Source organism: Stegostoma tigrinum, chromosome 10 (assembly GCF_030684315.1).
Source record: "Stegostoma tigrinum isolate sSteTig4 chromosome 10, sSteTig4.hap1, whole genome shotgun sequence".
Classification (NCBI taxonomy): domain Eukaryota; kingdom Metazoa; phylum Chordata; class Chondrichthyes; order Orectolobiformes; family Stegostomatidae; genus Stegostoma; species Stegostoma tigrinum.
Genome location: NC_081363.1, coordinates 1,607,819 through 1,627,680, shown reverse-complemented (window position 1 = coordinate 1,627,680; position 19,862 = coordinate 1,607,819). Strand labels below are relative to the sequence as shown.

The following is a 19,862-nucleotide window of genomic DNA, read 5'->3' as shown; positions in this document are numbered from 1 at the left end:
TAACAGTCCAACAATAATACCACTGGGCCATCACCTCCCCAGTGTGGCCCAGCAACAAGCAGAGCTTGTTTCCATGTACAGATACCCACCAAGAGACCAGCCTGAAAACCCAGACCCTGCCACCTCAGTGCCCTGAACAAAGAAGACAACACAACTGCACAGAGCAGCTTTGGCTGTGTGACAAATCTCAGAAACACTGAAACATTGAATATTTATAAAACACCAAACTGTGAAAGGACGTCGAGAAACAGATTTGCAGGGAAATTGCCGAGGAATGCGAGACTGATAGAGAAATGATAGTAAGAGTGTTGATTGATTAATTTATTGCCATGTGTACCGAAGTACAGTGAAAAGCTTTGTTTATGAGCAGTACAGGCAGATCATAGTAAGCAAGGGGTGTACAGATCCAAAGACATAGACAGAGGCAGATACAGGTTACATTGCACAGGGCATGCGCTTGGCGGGATCTATGTAAATAAGATCAGCATTTCTTGAGGCTAGAAAGTCCATTCAACAGTCTGATAACAGCTAGGAAGAAGCTGTTCCTGAACCTGCTGGTGCCTGTGTCCAGGCTCTGAATCTTCTGCCTGATGGAAGAGGTTGTAGGAGGTTGTTGCTGAGGTGCGATGAGTCTTTGATGATGTTGACCACCTTTCCAAGGCAGTGAGCCTTGTAAGTAGAATCCATGGATCGAAGTTGGCTTCCATTATGTTCTGGGATGTGCACACCATCTTCTGTAATTTCTTAAAGGTTCTGGGCAGAACAGTTGCCATACCAGGCCATTATGCACCCAGGCAGTATGCTTTCAATGGTGTATCTGTAGAAGTTGGTGAGGGATCTTATGGGCGTGCCAAATTTCCTAAGCCGCCTGAGGAAGAGGAGGCATTGTTGTGCCTTCTTGACTGTTGCATTCACGTGGGAACTCCAGGACAGGTTGTCGGTTATCGTCACTCCGAGGAACTGGATGCTCTTCACTTGCTCAACGTCACTTCTGTTGACGTTGCTGGGGGTGGTTTCTCCGCCTTTCTTTCTGAAGTTAATGATTAGATTTTAGTTTTGCCAACATTTAACAAGCTTCAGCATAGAACAGGGCAGTGACTCTGTGATTCCTATACAATAGAAATGACCAGACTCCCAGCCTCACTTTCAACCTACTGGATGAACTGGGTCAAATAGGGTGTTGAAGGATTTCCCTTCATTGCTCATGACATTGAGTGTAGGAGTTTGGAGGACATTTGGAATACTGTGTTCAATTCTGGTCTCCCTGCCACGGGAAGGACGTTGTGAAACTTGAAAGGATTCGGAAAAGATTTACAAGGATGTTGCCAGGGTTGGAGGGTTTGAGCTAAAGGGAGAGGCTGAATAGCCTGGGGCTATACTCCCTGGAGCGTCAAAGGTGGAAGGCCGGCCTTATAGAGGTTTATAAAATCATGGGAGGCATGGATAGGGTGAATGGCCAAGGTGCTTTCCCCAGGGTGGGGGAGTCCAAAACTAGAGGGCATAGGTTTAAGGTGAGAGGGGAAAAGATTTAAATGGGATCTGAGGGGTAACGTTTTCACACAGAGGGTGGTGTGTGTATGGAACGAGCTGCCAGAGGAAGTCTTGGAGGCTGGTACAATTACAGCATTTAAAAGGAATCTGGATGTGTACATGGATAGAAAGGGTGAAGAGGAATTTTTTGCACATCTCTAGTTGCCCCTTGAGAAGGTGGGGGTGAGCTGCCTTCTTGAACCGCTGCAGTCCTTCTGCTGTGGGTTGACCCACAATGTCACTTAGAGAAGGAATTCTAGGATTCTGACCCAGCGACAGTGAAGGAATGGTGATACATTTCCAAGTCAGGATGGTGAGTGGTTTGGAGGGGAACTTGCAGGGGCTGGTGTTCCCATGTATCTGCTGCCCTTGTCCTTCTGGCTGGAAAAGGCTGTGGGTTCGGAAGGTGCTACCTGAGGGTCTTTGGTGAATTTCTGCAGTGCATCTCGTAGATAGTACACACTGCTGCGACTGAGCGTCGATGGTGGGGGGAATGGATGCTTGTGGATGTGGTGCCAATTAAGCTTTATCCTGAATGGTGTCAAGCTTCTTGAGTGTTGTTGGGGGTGCCCCCATCCAGGCAAGTGGGGAGTATCCCATCACACTCCTGACTTGTGCCTTACAGACGGTGGACAGGCTTTGATGAGTCAGGGGGTGAGTTACTCACTGCAGTATTCCCAGCTTCTGACCTGTTCGTGTAGCCCCTGTGTTAATGCGGTGAGTCCAGTTGAGTTTCTGGTCAATGGTAACCCCCAGGATGTTGATGGTGGGGGATTCAGTGATGGTAACGCCATTGAAAGTCAATGGGCAGTGGTTAGATTGTTTCTTCCTGCGGCAGGGAGACCAGAATTGAACACAGTATTCCAAATGTCCTCCAAACTCCTACACTCAATGTCATGAGCAATGAAGGGAAATTCTTCAACACCCTATTTGACCCAGTTCATCCAGTAGGTTGAAAGTGAGGCTGGGAGTCTGGTCACAGCCTGGCACTTGTGCGATGCCAGTGTTATTTACCACTTGTCAGCCCAAACCTGGATATTGTCCAGACCTTGTTGCCTTTGAACACGGACTGCTTCAGTATATGAGGATTCACGAATGGTGCTGAACATTGTGTAATCATCAGGAACAGGGTGGATAGCAAGAAGCTTTTTCCCAGAGTGGGGGACTCAATTACTAGGGGTCATGAGTTCAAAGTGAGAGGAGGAAAGTTTAAGGGAGATATGTGTGGAACGTTCTTTACACAGAGGGTGGTGGGTTCCTGGAACGCGTTGCCAGCGGAGGTGGTAGACGCAGACACGTTAGTGTCTTTGAAGATATATTTGTACAGGTACACGGATGGGCAGGAAGCAAATGGATACAGACCCTTAGAAAATAGACGACAGGTTTAGATCGGCGCAGGCTTGGAGGGCTGAAGGGCCTGTTCCTGTGTTGTAATTTTCTTTGTTCTTTGTTCTTTGTTCTTTAACATCCCCACTTCTGACCTTATGATGGAGGGAAGGTCATTGATGAAGCAGTGAGCAGTTGAGTAGCAAGGGAGGAGAAACTCAAGGGGGAAGACAAGATTAACAGAAACAAGGATGGAAATGAAAGACAGAAAAGTAGAAAGCAAGGCAGAGAAAACAAGGGCTAGCCCGAAATAAGGCTGGGATGTTAAAAGTTTAGAAATGACAGAAAATAAGTTAGAAGGCAATTCATCTGAATGCACAGACCATTCCCAATAAGATAGACAAGCTGACAGGTTCATTATTAATGAGAATGATATGATGTGATTGTGGAGACATGGTTGCTGGGTAACCAAGGCTAGGTCCTGATCATTCAAGGATATTCAGTCTTTAGGATGACCAACAAAACAGAAGAGAGGGTAGGGTGGGTGGCATTGTTAGTTAAACATGAAATCAGTGTGATATTGAGAAAGGATACTAGTGCAGGGAATCTTGATGTGGATTCAGTGTGTGTGGAGCTAAGAACCAGCAAAGGGTGGAGAGCATTAATGAGATTTATCCATAGTCTTCCAAAAGTAGGGGAAAGACAAAGTTTGGTATTAAACAGGAAATTAGTGATCTGTGCGATAAGGGTGCCATGGTGATCAAGGGAAATCAAGCATAGTATGAGGCTACAAGAAGTGTCATATAAAGTTGCTAGAATCTGTGGCAAGCTTGAGGACTGGGAGCAGTTTTGAATTCAGCAAATTGAGACCAAGACATTGACTGGTTGGGTAAAAAAGTACAGTATCAGTATAAATGGGAAAAGCACATAAAAGCACACTGTATGAACTTCAGAGATAATGGGAACTGCAGATGCTGGTCCAGGCCCGAAACGCCAGCCTTTGTGCTCCTAAGATGCTGCTTGGCCTGCTGTGTTCGCGCAGCTCCACACTTTATTATGTATGAACTTCAGCAACTATATCAAAGAAGAACAGTAATGAAGTCATACTTAGGCCATTTACAATCTGCAGCTGGAGAACTGATCACATTTACATATTGATAAAGCACAGACAGAGGCCATTTAGCCCATCCTATCTGCACCAGCTTTCTGAATGAACATCTTGATGTAGTTGCATTTTTTGTGCCTTTTCATAGAAATACATGGACATAGAATCTCTACAGTGTGGAAACAGGCCCTTCGGCCCAACAAGTCCACACCGACCCTTGGAGCATCCCACCCAGACCCATCCCCCTATAACCCACACACCCCTGAACACTATGGGCAATTTAGCATGGCCAATCCACCTAGCCTGCACATCTTTGGACTGTGGGAGGAAACCGGAGCACCCGGAGGAAACCCACACAGACACGGGGAGAATGTGCAAACTCCACACAGAACAGTCGACCAAGGGTGGAATCGAACCCAAGCCCCTGGCGCTGTGAGGCTGCAGTGCTAACCACTGAGCCACCGTGCCACCCTGAGATACTTGAACATGAACAACAGTGATCAAGGAAATGACAGTAAATAAAAGCTACATTAGTTTTGCTTTCACAGAAAAACTCACGTAAATCCCCAAAGAGGCTAGGCAGGCAGGAATTAAAGTAAGGGAATAAAAAAATAAATTGGTGGGGATATGACTGGGACTGAAAGGCGTACATTCCTAGGCCCTGATTACTTACATTCTAGAGTCCTCAAGGAGGTTACCATAGAAACTGTGGATAGACTGGATTGCCATCTTCCAGTCTTCAGTAGATTCTGGAGCAGTCCCATCAGATTGGAGGGTGACAAATGTAACCCTACTGTTTAACAATGGGTGGAGGGAGAAAAACCAGGAATTATAGACCGGTTAGCCTAAAATTAGAAGGTAAATGCTGGGATCTGTAACGTAATATGTAATATGTAAAGTGTAATATGTAACAGGATACTTAGGAAATACCAACAAGGTTTGACAAGCAATTCATTGATTAGCACTGCTGACCCACAGCGCTAGGGACCCGGGTTTGATCCCAGCCTCGGGTACGTAGAACATAGAACATAGAACATTACAGCACAGTACAGGCCCTTCGGCCCTCGATGTTGTGCCGACCTGTCATACAGATCTCAAGCCCATCTAACCTACACTATTCCATGTATGTCCATATGCTTATCCAATGACGACTTAAACCTACCTAAAGTTGGCGAATCTACTACTGTTGCAGGCAAAGCGTTCCATACCCTTACTACTCTGTCTATGTGGAGTTTGCGCAGTCTCCCCATGTCTGCGTGGGTTTCCTCCGGGTCCTCCGGTTTCCTCCCACAGTCAAAAGATGTGCAGGTTAGGTGGATTGGCCATGGGAAATGCAGAGTTACAGAGCTAGGGTAGGGGGGTGGGTTGCTCTTTGGAGGTGTGGACTCAATGGGCTGAACAGCCTGCTTCCACGTGCCAGTAATTCCATGAATAGATATGGTCAATGTAGATTTATGAAAGGGAAATCATGTTTGACAAACCTACTGGAGTTATTTGAGGATGTAACATAGAATAGATGAGGGAGAACCAGTGAATGTGGTTTATTTGGATTTTCTGAAAGCTTTTGATAACAGGACCCATGTTGAGGTGTGTCCACGTGGGGTTAGGGTGATATCTGCCATGGATTGAGCCCGACAAAGGGTTCTGACTTGAAACATTGACTTTCCTGCTTGTTGGATACTGTCTGATCTGCTGTGCTTTCCCAGCTCCACACTTTTTGACTTGAGAATTGGTTGGGAGACAGGAAACAGAGTGAGAATAAATGGGCCCTTTTCAGACAAGCAGACGGTGACTTTGGGATACGGCAGGGAATCAAAAGCAACATTTCCAAGTTTGCCGATGATGCACAATTGAGTCGGCATTTGTAAACCAAAAGAATGGGCAGATGCTGTAAATCAGGAACAAAAACAGATGTTGCTGCAAAAGTTCAGCAGGTCTGGCAGCATCTGTGGAGAGAAATCAGAGTTAATGAGTTAAAGAATTGAACTCATACTGTTGGCATTACACACCAACCATCCAGCCAACTCAGCTAACCAATCCCTACACACATGCAGTTTATTCCAAATGAAACCCCCACTGTTATCGAGAGCACTGTTAACAGAGTGCGTTTTACCAAAACAGTTCAAACTCCCTCTGACGTTGATCAGTGGGGGAAAGAAAACGCCCACTGACTTCCCCAGAACTCTGAAGGGTCTCTTAACCTGAAATGTTAACTCTGATTTCTCTCCACAGATGCTGCCAGACCTGCTGAGCTTTTCCAGCAATTTCTGTTATAGGTCAGCATGGTGTGGGCGTAACATTTCAAAGAAACTTCAGGATGATGTAGACAAGGTGAGAGACAGAACACACACATGGCAGATGTGGTTTAACAGAAAAAAATGTGGAGCTATCCACTTTGGTAGGAAGTAGAGATAGATTGGGAGATGTTGATGTAGAAAAGAACATTGAGTGTCCTTGTACAGTCGTCAGAGAGAGCTGTAAGAACAGTGGATGGCATACATCTTAACCTGAGCTGTTCATGGACATGATGGAACACCCCAAGAGCAGGTGAGTCCTAAACTTAGCTTAGAGGCAGGGATGCTAAGGAGAGCGAATGGGATGTTGGCTCTCATTTCAGGAAGGTTTGGATACAGGAGAAAGGAAGCCTTATTGCAGCTGGACCGGGCTTTGGTGAGAGCAGACCTGGTGCGCTGTTTCCAGTTTTGGTCTCCTTACTTGGGAAAAGGCACGCCACCGGAAGAGTGAGTTCAGCAGAGGTTCACCACCCTGATCCCTGGGATGACAGATTTGATGTATCAGGAAAGATTAGTTGGACTGGGCCTGTACTCACTGGAGTTTAGAAGAATGAGCGGGATCTCAGTGAAAAGTATAAGATTGATACAGGGTCGGACAAACTCATGCAGGATGTTCCTCCTGGTCAGTGGCTCCAGAACAGTGGGCCGTGATCTCCAGAAACCTAGTCAGAGGCCATTTTTAACTCAAAATGAAAACTTCACAGGACAAACCAATACCCTCCTGCATTTTTAAATAGAATATACAAATTTCAGAAAGGATAACATAGGATGTGTGTTTATACTGGGCTACTCTCAGCAATGTTCTCCAAACAGCCCCCACAGTGAACTTCCGTGGAAGCGATGGATGCAGATTCAGTGATGATGTTTAAAAGACATTTGGACAGGTGCATGGATAGGACATGTTTGGACGGATGTGGACAAGCACAGGCAAATAGGGCACACTTAATTTGGGAACATGGTTGGCATGAACTGGTTGGACCGAAGGGCCTGTTTCCATGCTGTATGACTGTGTGTGCAGTATTTGCAGCCTGTAATGTGTTAGAAGCACTCTCTAGAAACACTGAATGGTGATGGTGCCAGTGAGCTTTCATTTCAATTGAGCGTTGTGACCTAGTGCGAATTTCCTGCTTTATTGCCAAATCTTGGCATGTTATTTCTATCCAATTTATTACCCAATACTCTTTAGAATGTGCACATACAGAACAATCTCTAAACTGCTAGAAGCATTACCTAGTGAGGCACATCCATTTATAACACTTAAATTAGCCATTAGGTGGCACTAAGGGTTTGAACTGTTTTGGTAAAATGCACTTTGTTAACAGTATAATAGTAGAAATTTGTTTGGAATAAACCTCGTGTGTAGGGTAACTAAGTGTGGAACTGGATGAACACAGCAGGCCAAGCAGCATCGCAGGAGCACAAATGCTGACGTTTCGGGCCTAGACCCTTCATCAGAGAGTGTGTAGGGATTGGTTAGCTGAGTTGGCTGGATGGTTGGTGTGTAATGCCAACAGTATGAGTTCACTTCTTACACCAACTGAAGTTACCACAGAGATGCTGTCCCCTAACCTGAGGCGTGCTGACCCTCAAGTTAAACGCCTGCTAGCTGTCCCTCTCTGAAAGAGCAGCCCAACGGCCCAGTAAAACTATGGTAACTTTATCTTGCTAATGGGTTAGCGTCACTCTCAACAGTGCCCTCACTATATACTTTTTACTGCATTGCAAACATTCACTCCATTGTGGTGATAACATTATGTTCGCCACGCTTAGAGCTTTGTATATAATGTGTAGGAATTGCTAGTTCTGTTGTGTAGGACCACTCTGGGTCTTTTCACTGGAATGCAGGAGGCTGACGGGCAACTGACTACATGTTTATCAGATTGTGAATGGCATGGGTAGAGTGAAAAGTATTAGGCTTTTTCCCAGGGTGGGGAGGCTATTTATTGGAGGGCACAGGTTCAAGGTGCGAGGGGGAAAGTTTAAAAGAGATGTGCGAGAGGGTGCAGAGGAGGATCACCAGGATCACAAAGGGTTGTGAGTGCCTAGAACATGCTGCTAGAGGAGGTGCTGGAAGCAGACATAATAGCAACATTCAGGAAACACCTGTACGAAAACATAAACAGGAAGGGAATAGAGGGATACGCATCCTGTTAGTGACTATAGTTAAAGTATGGAAGGACCAAATGTGTTGGTGCAGGCTTGGAGGGCCAAAAGGCCTGTTCCCGTGCTGTAATGTTCTTTGTTCCAACTGGGAGCATTTGATGGGGACAGTGTAGAGGGAGATTTACTCTGGAACTAACCCCCTGTCCCTGTCAAAGAACAAAGAAACCTACAGCACAGGAACAGGCCCTTCGGCCCTCCAAGCCTGCGCCGATCAAGATCCTCTGTCTAAACCTGTCATCTATTTTCTAACAGTCTGTGTCCCTCTGCTCCCTGTCCAGATATAACTTAAAAGACACTAACATTCTGGATGTGAGTTTGCTCGCTGAGCTGGAAGATTAGTTTTCAGACGTTTCGTCACCATTCTAGGTAACATCATCAGTGAGCCACCGACGAAGCGCTGGTGTTATGTCCCGCTTTCTATTTATCTGGTTAGGTTTCCTTGGGTTGGTGATGTCATCTCCTGTGTTGGTGATGTCATTTCCTGTTCTTTTTCTCAGGGGATTGTAGATTGGCTCCAAATCAAAAACTAACCTTCCAGCTCAGCCAGCAAACTCACATCCAGAACCTCAACCTGAGCCACAAATCTTCTCAAAACTCGCTAGACGCTAACGTGTCTGCGTCTACCACCTCCGCTGGCAACGCGTTCCAGGCACCCAACACCCTCTGCGTAAAGAACTTTCCACGCATATCTCCCTTAAACTTTCCTCCTCTCACTTTGAACTCATGACCCCGAGTAATTGAGTCCCCCACTCTGGGAAAAAGCTTCTTACTATCCACCCTGTCTATACCCCTCATGATTTTGTAGACCTCAATCAAGTCCCCCCTCAATCTCAGTCTTTCTAATGAAAATAATCCTAATCTACTCAACCTCTCCTGATAGCTAGCACCCTCCATACCAGGCAACATCCTGGTGATCCTCCTCTGCACCCTCTCCAAAGGATCCACATCCTTTTGGTAATGTGGCGACCAGGACTGTATGCAGTATTCTAAATGTGGCCAAAACATAGTCTTATACAACTGTGATCAGAGATAATGGGAACTGCAGATGCTGGAGAATTCAAGATAACAAAGTGTGGAGCTGGATGAACACAGCAGGCCAAGCAGCATGTCAGGAGCACAAAAGCTGATGTTTCGTGCGAAGGGTCTCGGCCCGAAATGTCAGCTTTTGAGCTCCTAAGATGCTGCTTGGCCTGCTGTGCTCATCCAGCTCCACACTTTGTTATCCCATATAACTGTCCTGGTAGTGTTTAATGAGGACAGTGTTGAGGGAGCTTTACTCTGAGTGTAACAGTGTGTTAGTGACAGTGGAAGGTAGTGAGTGGCCAGGGTGGGGTTCGGTACGTTGTGGGTGTGGCCCAGGGTAATGTTTTGTGTGATTTGTTGCAGGTAACATCGAGTACAGCTGCCCTGCCACCAATGAGTGTGAAATCACCAAACGGAGGCGCAAATCCTGCCAGGCCTGCCGTTTTATGAAGTGCCTGAAAGTAGGAATGCTCAAAGAAGGTAAGAAATGGAGAAAACATTGTTTAATCAGCTGACACCACCCCCCACCCCAATCAAACACTCCCCAGGGACAGCGCAGGGTTAGATGCACACATCATTTCTAACCAGATATCCATCCAGTGACGGTCCTGAATGCACACGCAACGTCTCCGGCAGCGCATCCCAGATTGTAAATACTTGCTGTATGAAAATGTGTTTTCTTACATGGCCCGTTCTTCGTTTGCACATCACTTTCAACCTATGCCCGCCCAGTCTTGTTTCTTTTATTAGTGGGAATGGCATCTCGCTATCTACCTTGACCAGGCCCTGTTCACAATTTCAAAAACCTCTCTCAAATCTTCCTTTTGGGCTTCTCCTGTCAATAGGGAATGGTCCCAACCTCTTCCGTCTATCCCCATCATTGAAATTTCTCATTCCCAGAACTGTTCTTGTGAATCACTTCCTGCGCGATCTCCAATACAGCCGCATCTTTCAGGGCTCAGTGCTCAGACCTCAGCCATTCACTGCATTTGTATTTATATTTATATTTATATCGACACACAAACAGGGTACGGGAACCAAATACACCATTTCCAAATTTACTGATGTCACCAAACTGGGTGAGGTGGTTGAGTTGTGAGGAGGACGGAGAGTGAGAGACACGGTGGGATTCAGCACAGTGTGACCACATGTGAGATTCCACACACTGCTGTCAGACACAGGAAGGCTCGGTCTCATTGGAAACCTGCTCTTTTGGGAAGTGGATGTACAAAGGGATCTGGGGGTCCCGCTACACCAGCCAATGAAAGCAGCTGCAGCAAGCAATAGGAAGGCAGATGGTATATTGGCCGTCATTACAAGAGGATCAGAGTTTAGAAGTAGGGATGTCTCGCTGCACTTATAGAGGGGCTTGTGAGACCACACCTGGACTGTTGTGTGCAGTTTTTGTCTCCTTACCCAAGAGAGGATAGTCTTATCATAGAGGGAGGTGCACTTGGCCAGCGCCCAGGATGGCAGGACTGTCCTATGAGCAGAGATTGAATTGTCTGGGGCCTCTATTCACTCGAGTTCAGATGAATGAGAGGATCTTATTAAAATTATAAATTTCTAATAGCGTAGTGTAGACTAGATGCAGGCAAGATGGTTGGGGAGTCTAGAACCTGGGGACTGAGTTTCAGGGTATGGGGTAGGGAGATGAGGAAGCTTTCTTTTTACCCAAAGGATAGTGAACCTGTGGAACACTCTGCCACAGAAGACTGTGGAGGCCAAGTCCCTGAATATATTGTAGAAAGAGATATACTTTCAGATTTTAAAGGCATCAAGGAGTTGAGGAAGCAAATGGGAATATGACACTGAGGTAGGTAGGTCAATCATGGTCAGATTGAATGTTGGTGCAGTCTGAATGGCCTGCCCCTACTCCTAGTTTCCATGGTTCTACAAAACAGCAGCCACAGCTGTACACAATCTTCTAGCTAATGTGCAACATACTTATTGACAAGTTCACCATCACCTCCTTTACTCGATTCCCCTATGAATAAAGCTGGGCTCTGAGTGCATTATTCACTGCTCTCTCCCATGTCCTGTCACCTTCAACGATCCCCCCCCCCCCCGCATCCCCTATTTTGTATTGTCCACCTACATCCTTCTGACCCAAAGCGCACAGTCTCCCACCTCTCGGTACTGAATCTCATTCACTGCCGACCCACCCACTCCACCAACTCGTTAATACCCTTTTGGAATTCCACACTGTCTCCTCACAGTTTACAATTCTTCCCAGTTTACTGTCCTCCCCGGACTGTGAAACTGCTCCTCCTTTTCCCCAGGGCAGGACTGACTGCCACGAGGAGTCATAGTTTTAAGGTGTTAGGAGGAAGGTATAGAGGAGACGTCAGAGGGAGGTTCTTCACCCAGAGAGTTGAGAGCACATGGAATAGTTTACCAGTGGTAGTCATGGAAGCGGAGTTATTAGTGACATTTAAGCGACTGCTGGACATGCCCATGGACAGCAGTGAATTGAGGGGAATGTAGGTTAGGTTATTTTAGTTTTGGATTAGGATTATTCCACGGCACAACATCGTGGGCCAAAGGACCTGTACTGTGCTGTACTTTTCTATGTTCTATGTTCTATAACCAAGATCCAGATCATTAATAAATATCAGAATAAGCAAGGGTCCCAATACTGACCCCGGGGATCTCCATTATAAACTGTCCTCCAGCCCGAAAAATATCTATTGACCGTTACTCTCTGTTCTGTATCACTCGGCCAATTTTATATTCACATCACGACTGTACGTTTTGTACAAAGAGCTATAACTTGCCTCACATGTCTGCCATAACAATGTGACTTCAGGCTGCATATAGACAGGGTTTCCACTGCTTCCCCCAACAGTCCAAAGATGTGCAGGTTAGGATGGTTTTTCTGTGGGAAATGCAGGTTTACAGGGATAGGGTGTGGGGTGGGACCTTGGAGGACTGAAATGGGAGAAATGTCTTCACCCAGAGAATGGTGAGCCTGTGGGGATTCACTGTCACAGAAACTGGTCGGGTCATTAGACTGTGAGCTGCTACAGAGCACCATGTTCTATCGTGAGTGTCTTATCTCAGGAACAGGATTTGATGCTGGGATCTTCCTGATCTCCACATTTCCTGCAGCTGTTGTTGTCTTTCTGTCCAAGGCCACGCAGCTCAAAATGATCCCCAAGTCCTGAGGAAGCCTCAGAGGCTGCCAAGACATAAGCCCCATGCCCCACCCTCTCCCAAACAAATTCTAATAGATACTGCAGCAATGGCGCTTGCAACTTATTAACATGTTTTTCTCTCTCTGTCTCCTCCTCTCTCTCCCTCCCCCCATCTCCCTCACCCTCACCCTGCCCCCTCCCTCACCCTCTCTCTCCCCTCTCCCTCACCCTCCCTCTCCCCTTCTCCCTCACCCTCGGTCTCCTCTCTCTCCACCTCTCCTCACCATTCTCCTCTCTCTCCCCCCTCACCCTTGCCCTCCCCGTCTCACTCTCCCCTTTTCCCTCACCCTCCCTTCATCTCACCCACTCTCCCCCTCCCCCTCCCGCTCTCAATCCCCCTCCCCCCGATGCAGGAGTACGTTTGGACCGGGTGCGAGGTGGCCGTCAGAAGTACAAGAGGCGGGTGGATGTAGGGGACGGGTCGCCGCTCCCCGTGCCCTCTCCAGCCAAGAGGCCGTGTAATCACTGAGACCATGCGGGGACCGTCAGCGCTTCCACCTGGGGAACCACGTCACTGTCACAGGGGGACACTCTCATCCCTGACACCAAGCCAGGATCATCCTGGAAACTGGGGTGGGGGGAGTTTGGGGGGAGATGCTTCCTGTGTCAGTGCTCACTCCCCACACCCCTCACACACACACACCCGCCCCAAAACCCCCCCCACACACACACCCCCCCCCACACACACACACACACACACCCCCCATACACACACACACACACCCACACACACACACACACACACACACACCCCATACACACACACACACCCCCACACACACATACACCCCCACACACACCCACACACACACACACACACACACACACACACACACACACCCCATACACACACACCCCCCCCATACACCCCCCCCCACACCCCCCCCCACACACCCCCCCCACACACCCCCCCCACACACCCCCCCACACACACACCCCCCACACACCCCCCCCACACACACCCCCCCACACACTCCCCCCCCACACACTCCCCCCCCACGCACTCCCCCCCCACGCACTCCCCCCCCACGCACTCCCCCCCACGCACTCCCCCCCCACGCACTCCCCCCCCACGCACTCCCCCCCACGCACTCCCCCCCACGCACTCCCCCCCCCACGCACTCCCCCCCCCACGCACTCCCCCCCCACGCACTCCCCCCCCACGCACTCCCCCCCCACGTACTCCCCCCCCACGCACTCCCCCCCCACGCACTCCCCCCCCACGCACCCCCCCCCACGCACCCCCCCCACACACCCCCCCCCACACCCCCCCCCCACACACCCCCCCCCACACCCACACCCCCACACCCACACCCCCACACTCTCACCCACACACTCACACTCACTCTCTCTCACACACTCACACTCACTCTCTCTCACACACTCACACTCACTCTCATATCTGCTCTCCCACTTATCTGTTCCTCCCAACTCATTGACCAATCCCCACCACCCCCTACCTGCAGTCACCTATCCCCCCCCCACCTACCTTCCCCAGCCCCCTCCCTCCTCTCTCTGTTTATTTCAGAGCCTCCTTCCCCCTCCCCCATTTCTGAAGAAGGGTCCTGGCCAAAATGTCAGCTTTTTCACTGTCTGATGCTGCCTGTTCCTCCACCCCCACACTGAGTTTTATCCAACATCAGCCGTTCCTGCTGTCTCCTGGGCTATCCCTGTTGCCCTCCTTAAATAGAGGAACAACATTGACTATTCTCCAGTCCCCTACGACGTTGCCTTAAGATAGATGACGAAGATACAGATATCTCTGTCAAAGCCCTTCCTTGCCTCCCTCACGATCCTGGGATAGATCCCATCAGGCTGTGGGATCCTATCTGTGCCTTAATATTTTTCAAAACATCCAACACCAGCTTCTTAATATCAACATGCCCCAGCAAATCAAGATACCCCTCCCTAATGAGACCGTCTTATGTCTTTCTCCCTGGTGAATATTAATGTGAAGTTATCATTAAAGATCTCCCCCACTTCCTTTAGCTCCGTGTATATATTCCCTCCAATGTCCTTGAGTAGACCTACCCTGTCCCTAGCTACCCTCTTTCTCCTAATACACGTAAAAAGTGTGATGGGATTCTCCTTGATCCTAAATGCTGAGGACATTTGGTGGTCCCTTTTTGCCAAATTCCTTGTTTAAGCTCTTCCCTGCCTCTAACCGTTTTCTGTTTCCTGAACCTCACGTGTGCTTGCTTTTTCCACGTTGACGTTGTTGCTGAAGCTCTGAGCTCGCGCTCTCTCTCTCTCTCTCTCTCTCTCCTTGCTGCAGTGAGTAAGATTGTATCCCACCTACTGGTAGCTGAACCTGAGAAGATCTATGCCATGCCAGATCCCACAATCCCTGAGACGGACATCAAAGCCCTGACCACACTGTGTGACCTCGCAGACAGGGAGCTGGTTGTGATCATTGGCTGGGCCAAGCACATCCCAGGTAAGGACTGAGACCAATATCCCGCCTCACATACCCTTCGATCGGGGAGGGGGGCTGGGGGCACCCCCCTCACACCCACACACCCAACACACCCCCTCACACCCACACACCCAACACACACCCCCACACCCTCACACCCAACACACACCCACACACCCACACACCCACACACCCACACACCCACCACACACCCAACACACCCCCTCACACCCACACACCCAACACACCCCCCCACACCCTCACACCCAACACACACCCACACACCCACACACCCACACACCCACACACCCACCACACACCCAACACACCCCCTCACACCCACACACCCAACACACCCCCTCACACCCTCACACCCAACACCCACACACCCAACACACACACTCACACCCTCACACCCAACACCCACACACCCAACACACACACTCACACCCTCACACCCAACACCCACACACCCAACACACACCCTCACATCCACACACCCTCACACCCACACACCCAACACACACCCCCACACCCACACCCCCACACCCACACCCCCACACCCACACACCCAACACCCACACACCCAACACCCACACACCCAACACACACACTCACACCCTCACACACATCGCCCCCTCACACCCACACACCCAACACACACACTCACACCATCACACACATCGCCCCCACACATCGCCCCCACACCCTCACACCCAACACCCACACACCCAACACACACACTCACACAACCCCTCACACCCACACACCCAACACACACACTCACACCCTCACACACATCGCCCCCCATCACCCTGACACCCCCACACCCACACACCCAACATACACACTCACTCACACCCTCACACACATCGCCCCCACACACACCCCCACACCCTCACACACTTCCCCCTCATACACACCCACACACACCCCCAGTGGGGTCTGTAACTGCCCAGGTTCTGAGGATTGTGGAAGAGGAATCCCTGGCTCAGCTCCAGGCCCAGGATTTTCCAGACCAGCTTTTCCTCACATCCCTAGGCAAAAAAGAACCCACGCTATATAATCCACTCATTTCAACAAACCCACAGCTTCCTCACTCCCGTATTGGACATATTTTCCAATTGGCCCAGGCACAGGTTTTATAACACACCTCCTCAGCAGGGGGCGCTTGAATCTGGGCCTCCTGGATCAGAGGGAGGTAAACTAGCACTGCACTCTATACAATTAAACTGTGTAAAGGGAGATTTACTCTTTTTAAAGCTTCCTTGACAACATTACACCGGGAAACACCAACAACAGGAGCCAGATTCGGCCATTAGCCCCTTTCAGCTCCACACTGGTGGGGGCCGTGGGTTTCCTCCGGGTGCTGCAGTTCCTCCCACAGGACACAGATGTGCAGGTTAGATGGGTTGGCCATGCTAAATTGCCCGTAGTGTTCAGGGATGTATAAATGAGGTGGATTAGAGGGATAGGGGATAAGGTAAAGGAGTGGGCCTGGGTAGAATGATTTTTGAAGAGACAGCGCTAACTCAACGGACCAAATGGCCTCTTTCTGCACTGTAGGAATTCAATGATTCTAGATTTGTTGAGCATGATTTGCCTTTCATACAGGTCTCTACGCTGGTCAAAAACACCAATCTAACGTAACAGGCAGTGCGGTGGCTCATTGGTTAGCACAGGGCAGTGCGGTGGCTCATTGGTTAGCACAGGGCCGTGCGGTGGCTCAGCGGTTAGCACAGGGCAGTGCGGTGGCTCAGTGGTTAGCTCAGGGCAGTGCGGTGGCTCAGCGGTTAGCACAGGGCCGTGCGGTGGCTCAGCGGTTAGTACAGGGCCGTGCGGTGGCTCAGTGGTTAGCACAGGGCCGTGTGGTGGCTCAGCGGTTAGTACAGGGCCGTGCGGTGGCTCAGCGGTTAGCACAGGGCTGTGCGGTGGCTCAGCGGTTAGTACAGGGCCGTGCGATGGCTCAGCGGTTAGTACAGGGCCGTGCGGTGGCTCAGTGGTTAGCACAGGGCAGTGCGGTGGCTCAGCGGTTAGCACAGGGCCGTGCGGTGGCTCAGCGGTTAGTACAGGGCAGTGCGGTGGCTCAGTGGTTAGCACAGGGCAGTGCGGTGGCTCAGTGGTTAGTACAGGGCCGTGCGGTGGCTCAGCGGTTAGTACAGGGCAGTGCGGTGGCTCAGTGGTTAGCACAGGGCAGCGCGGTGGCTCAGCGGTTAGCACAGGGCAGCGCGGTGGCTCAGTGGTTAGTACAGGGCAGTGCGGTGGCTCAGCGGTTAGTACAGGGCAGTGCGGTGGCTCAGTGGTTAGCACAGGGCCGTGCGGTGGCTCAGTGGTTAGTACAGGGCCGTGCGGTGGCTCAGCGGTTAGTACAGGGCAGTGCGGTGGCTCAGCGGTTAGTACAGGGCAGTGCGGTGGCTCAGTGGTTAGCACAGGGCAGTGCGGTGGCTCAGTGGTTAGCACAGGGCCGTGCGGTGGCTCAGTGGTTAGCACAGGGCAGTGCGGTGGCTCAGTGGTTAGTACAGGGCCGTGCGGTGGCTCAGCGGTTAGCACAGGGCAGTGCGGTGGCTCAGTGTTTAGCACAGGGCAGTGCGGTGGCTCAGTGGTTAGCACAGGGCAGTGCGGTGGCTCAGTGGTTAGCACAGGGCCGTGCGGTGGCTCAGTGGTTAGTACAGGGCAGTGCGGTGGCTCAGCGGTTAGCACAGGGCCGTGCGGTGGCTCAGTGGTTAGCACAGGGCAGTGTGGTGGCTCAGCGGTTAGCACAGGGCCGTGCGGTGGCTCAGTGGTTAGTACAGGGCAGTGCGGTGGCTCAGCGGTTAGTACAGGGCAGTGCGGTGGCTCAGCGGTTAGTACAGGGCAGTGCAGTGGCTCAGCGGTTAGTACAGGGCCGTGCGGTGGCTCAGCGGTTAGCACAGGGCAGTGCAGTGGCTCAGCGGTTAGCACAGGGCAGTGCGGTGGCTCAGCGGTTAGTACAGGGCAGTGCAGTGGCTCAGCGGTTAGCACAGGGCAGTGCGGTGGCTCAGCGGTTAGTACAGGGCAGTGCAGTGGCTCAGCGGTTAGTACAGGGCAGTGCGGTGGCTCAGCGGTTAGTACAGGGCAGTGCAGTGGCTCAGCGGTTAGCACAGGGCAGTGCGGTGGCTCAGCGGTTAGCACAGGGCCGTGCGGTGGCTCAGCGGTTAGTACAGGGCAGTGCGGTGGCTCAGCGGTTAGCACAGGGCCGTGCGGTGGCTCAGCGGTTAGCACAGGGCAGTGCGGTGGCTCAGCGGTTAGCACAGGGCAGTGCGGTGGCTCAGTGGTTAGTACAGGGCCGTGCGGTGGCTCAGCGGTTAGCACAGGGCAGTGCGGTGGCTCAGCGGTTAGTACAGGGCAGTGCAGTGGCTCAGCGGTTAGTACAGGGCCGTGCGGTGGCTCAGTGGTTAGCACAGGGCAGTGCGGTGGCTCAGCGGTTAGCACAGGGCAGTGCGGTGGCTCAGCGGTTAGTACAGGGCAGTGCAGTGGCTCAGCGGTTAGTACAGGGCCGTGCGGTGGCTCAGTGGTTAGCACAGGGCAGCGCGGTGGCTCAGCGGTTAGTACAGGGCAGTGCGGTGGCTCAGCGGTTAGCACAGGGCAGTGCGGTGGCTCAGCGGTTAGCACAGGGCAGTGCGGTGGCTCAGCGGTTAGCACAGGGCCGTGCGGTGGCTCAGCGGTTAGCACAGGGCCGTGCGGTGGCTCAGCGGTTAGCACTGTTGTCCCACAGCCCCAGGAATCTATGTGTATTATTCTAATCCCAGTTTCTACAGCGTGGTCCATACCCTCATGTACTTTGGTATTGCGAGTACAGACTGAAATACTTTGTCAATGTTCTGAGGGATTTGGCCTCTCCCACCCTCACTGGTAGTGAATCCCAGGTTCTCACTGACCTGCTGGGTGAAGGGTTCTTTCCTCATATCCCCTTGAAACCTCCTGCCCCTTCGCTTAAATCTACCCTGCACCCCCCCGGGGAAATTGATCCCTCAATCAAGGGGAAATGTTCAGGGACAGGTTGGTACCCGCCCAAACGCATCATCTCACACTTATGCTGATTGAAACCCATTTCCTGTTGATCAGTCCACCTGACCAGCCTGTTTATATCCTCCTGTAGTATAAAGCTACCCCCGTCATATTTACCACCCACCATCAACTTACTGACGAACCCTCTACGCTGCCTGTCTCTCAGGGTCAGCACCTGTACAGCGCACACAGTGGGTGCTGTGTCTCTCAGAGTCAGCGCCTGTACAGCGCACACAGTGGGTGCTGTGTCTCTCAGAGTCAGCGCCTGTACAGCGCACACAGTGGGTGCTGTGTCTGTCAGGGTCAGCACCTGTACAGCGCACACAGTGGGTGCTGTGTCTGTCAGGGTCAGCGCCTGTACAGGGCTCACAGTGGGTGCTGTGTCGGTCAGGGTCAGCGCCTGTACAGCGCACACAGTGGGTGCTGTGTCTGTCAGGGTCAGCGCCTGTACAGCGCACACAGTGGGTGCTGTGTCTGTCAGGGTCAGCGCCTGTACAGCGCACACAGTGGGTGCTGTGTCTGTCAGGGTCAGCGCCTGTACAGCGCACACAGTGGGCAGAAGTGATTCCCCTGTCTTTGTGGATTTACTGGGTAATGACTGTCTGCTCCCATGTCATTTTATACGTTGCCCAGAATCTACGCATTCTGTCTTTCTCTCTCTTTCATCCTGTATGTGTTTCCTATCTCAATTTCTCTCTCTCCTTCTCTCTCTCTATCTCTCCCTCTGTTTTTCTCTTTCTCTCTACCTGTCTCTCTCTGCCTGCTCACTCTTTCACCCACCC

At 50.8% G+C, this 19,862-nt stretch overlaps 1 protein-coding gene across 1 annotated transcript in view; it reads left to right on the top strand.

Moving 5' to 3' along the window:
• Positions 1-19,862, top strand: part of LOC125455494 (steroid hormone receptor ERR2-like) — a 56,413-nt gene that overhangs the window by 20,304 nt on the left and 16,247 nt on the right. The window contains exons 3-5 of the mRNA XM_059649422.1: positions 9,805-9,921; positions 12,992-13,096; positions 14,914-15,075. Of these exons, the coding sequence (XP_059505405.1) occupies positions 9,805-9,921; positions 12,992-13,096; positions 14,914-15,075 (384 nt within the window). The remainder of the gene's footprint in view (positions 1-9,804; positions 9,922-12,991; positions 13,097-14,913; positions 15,076-19,862) is intronic.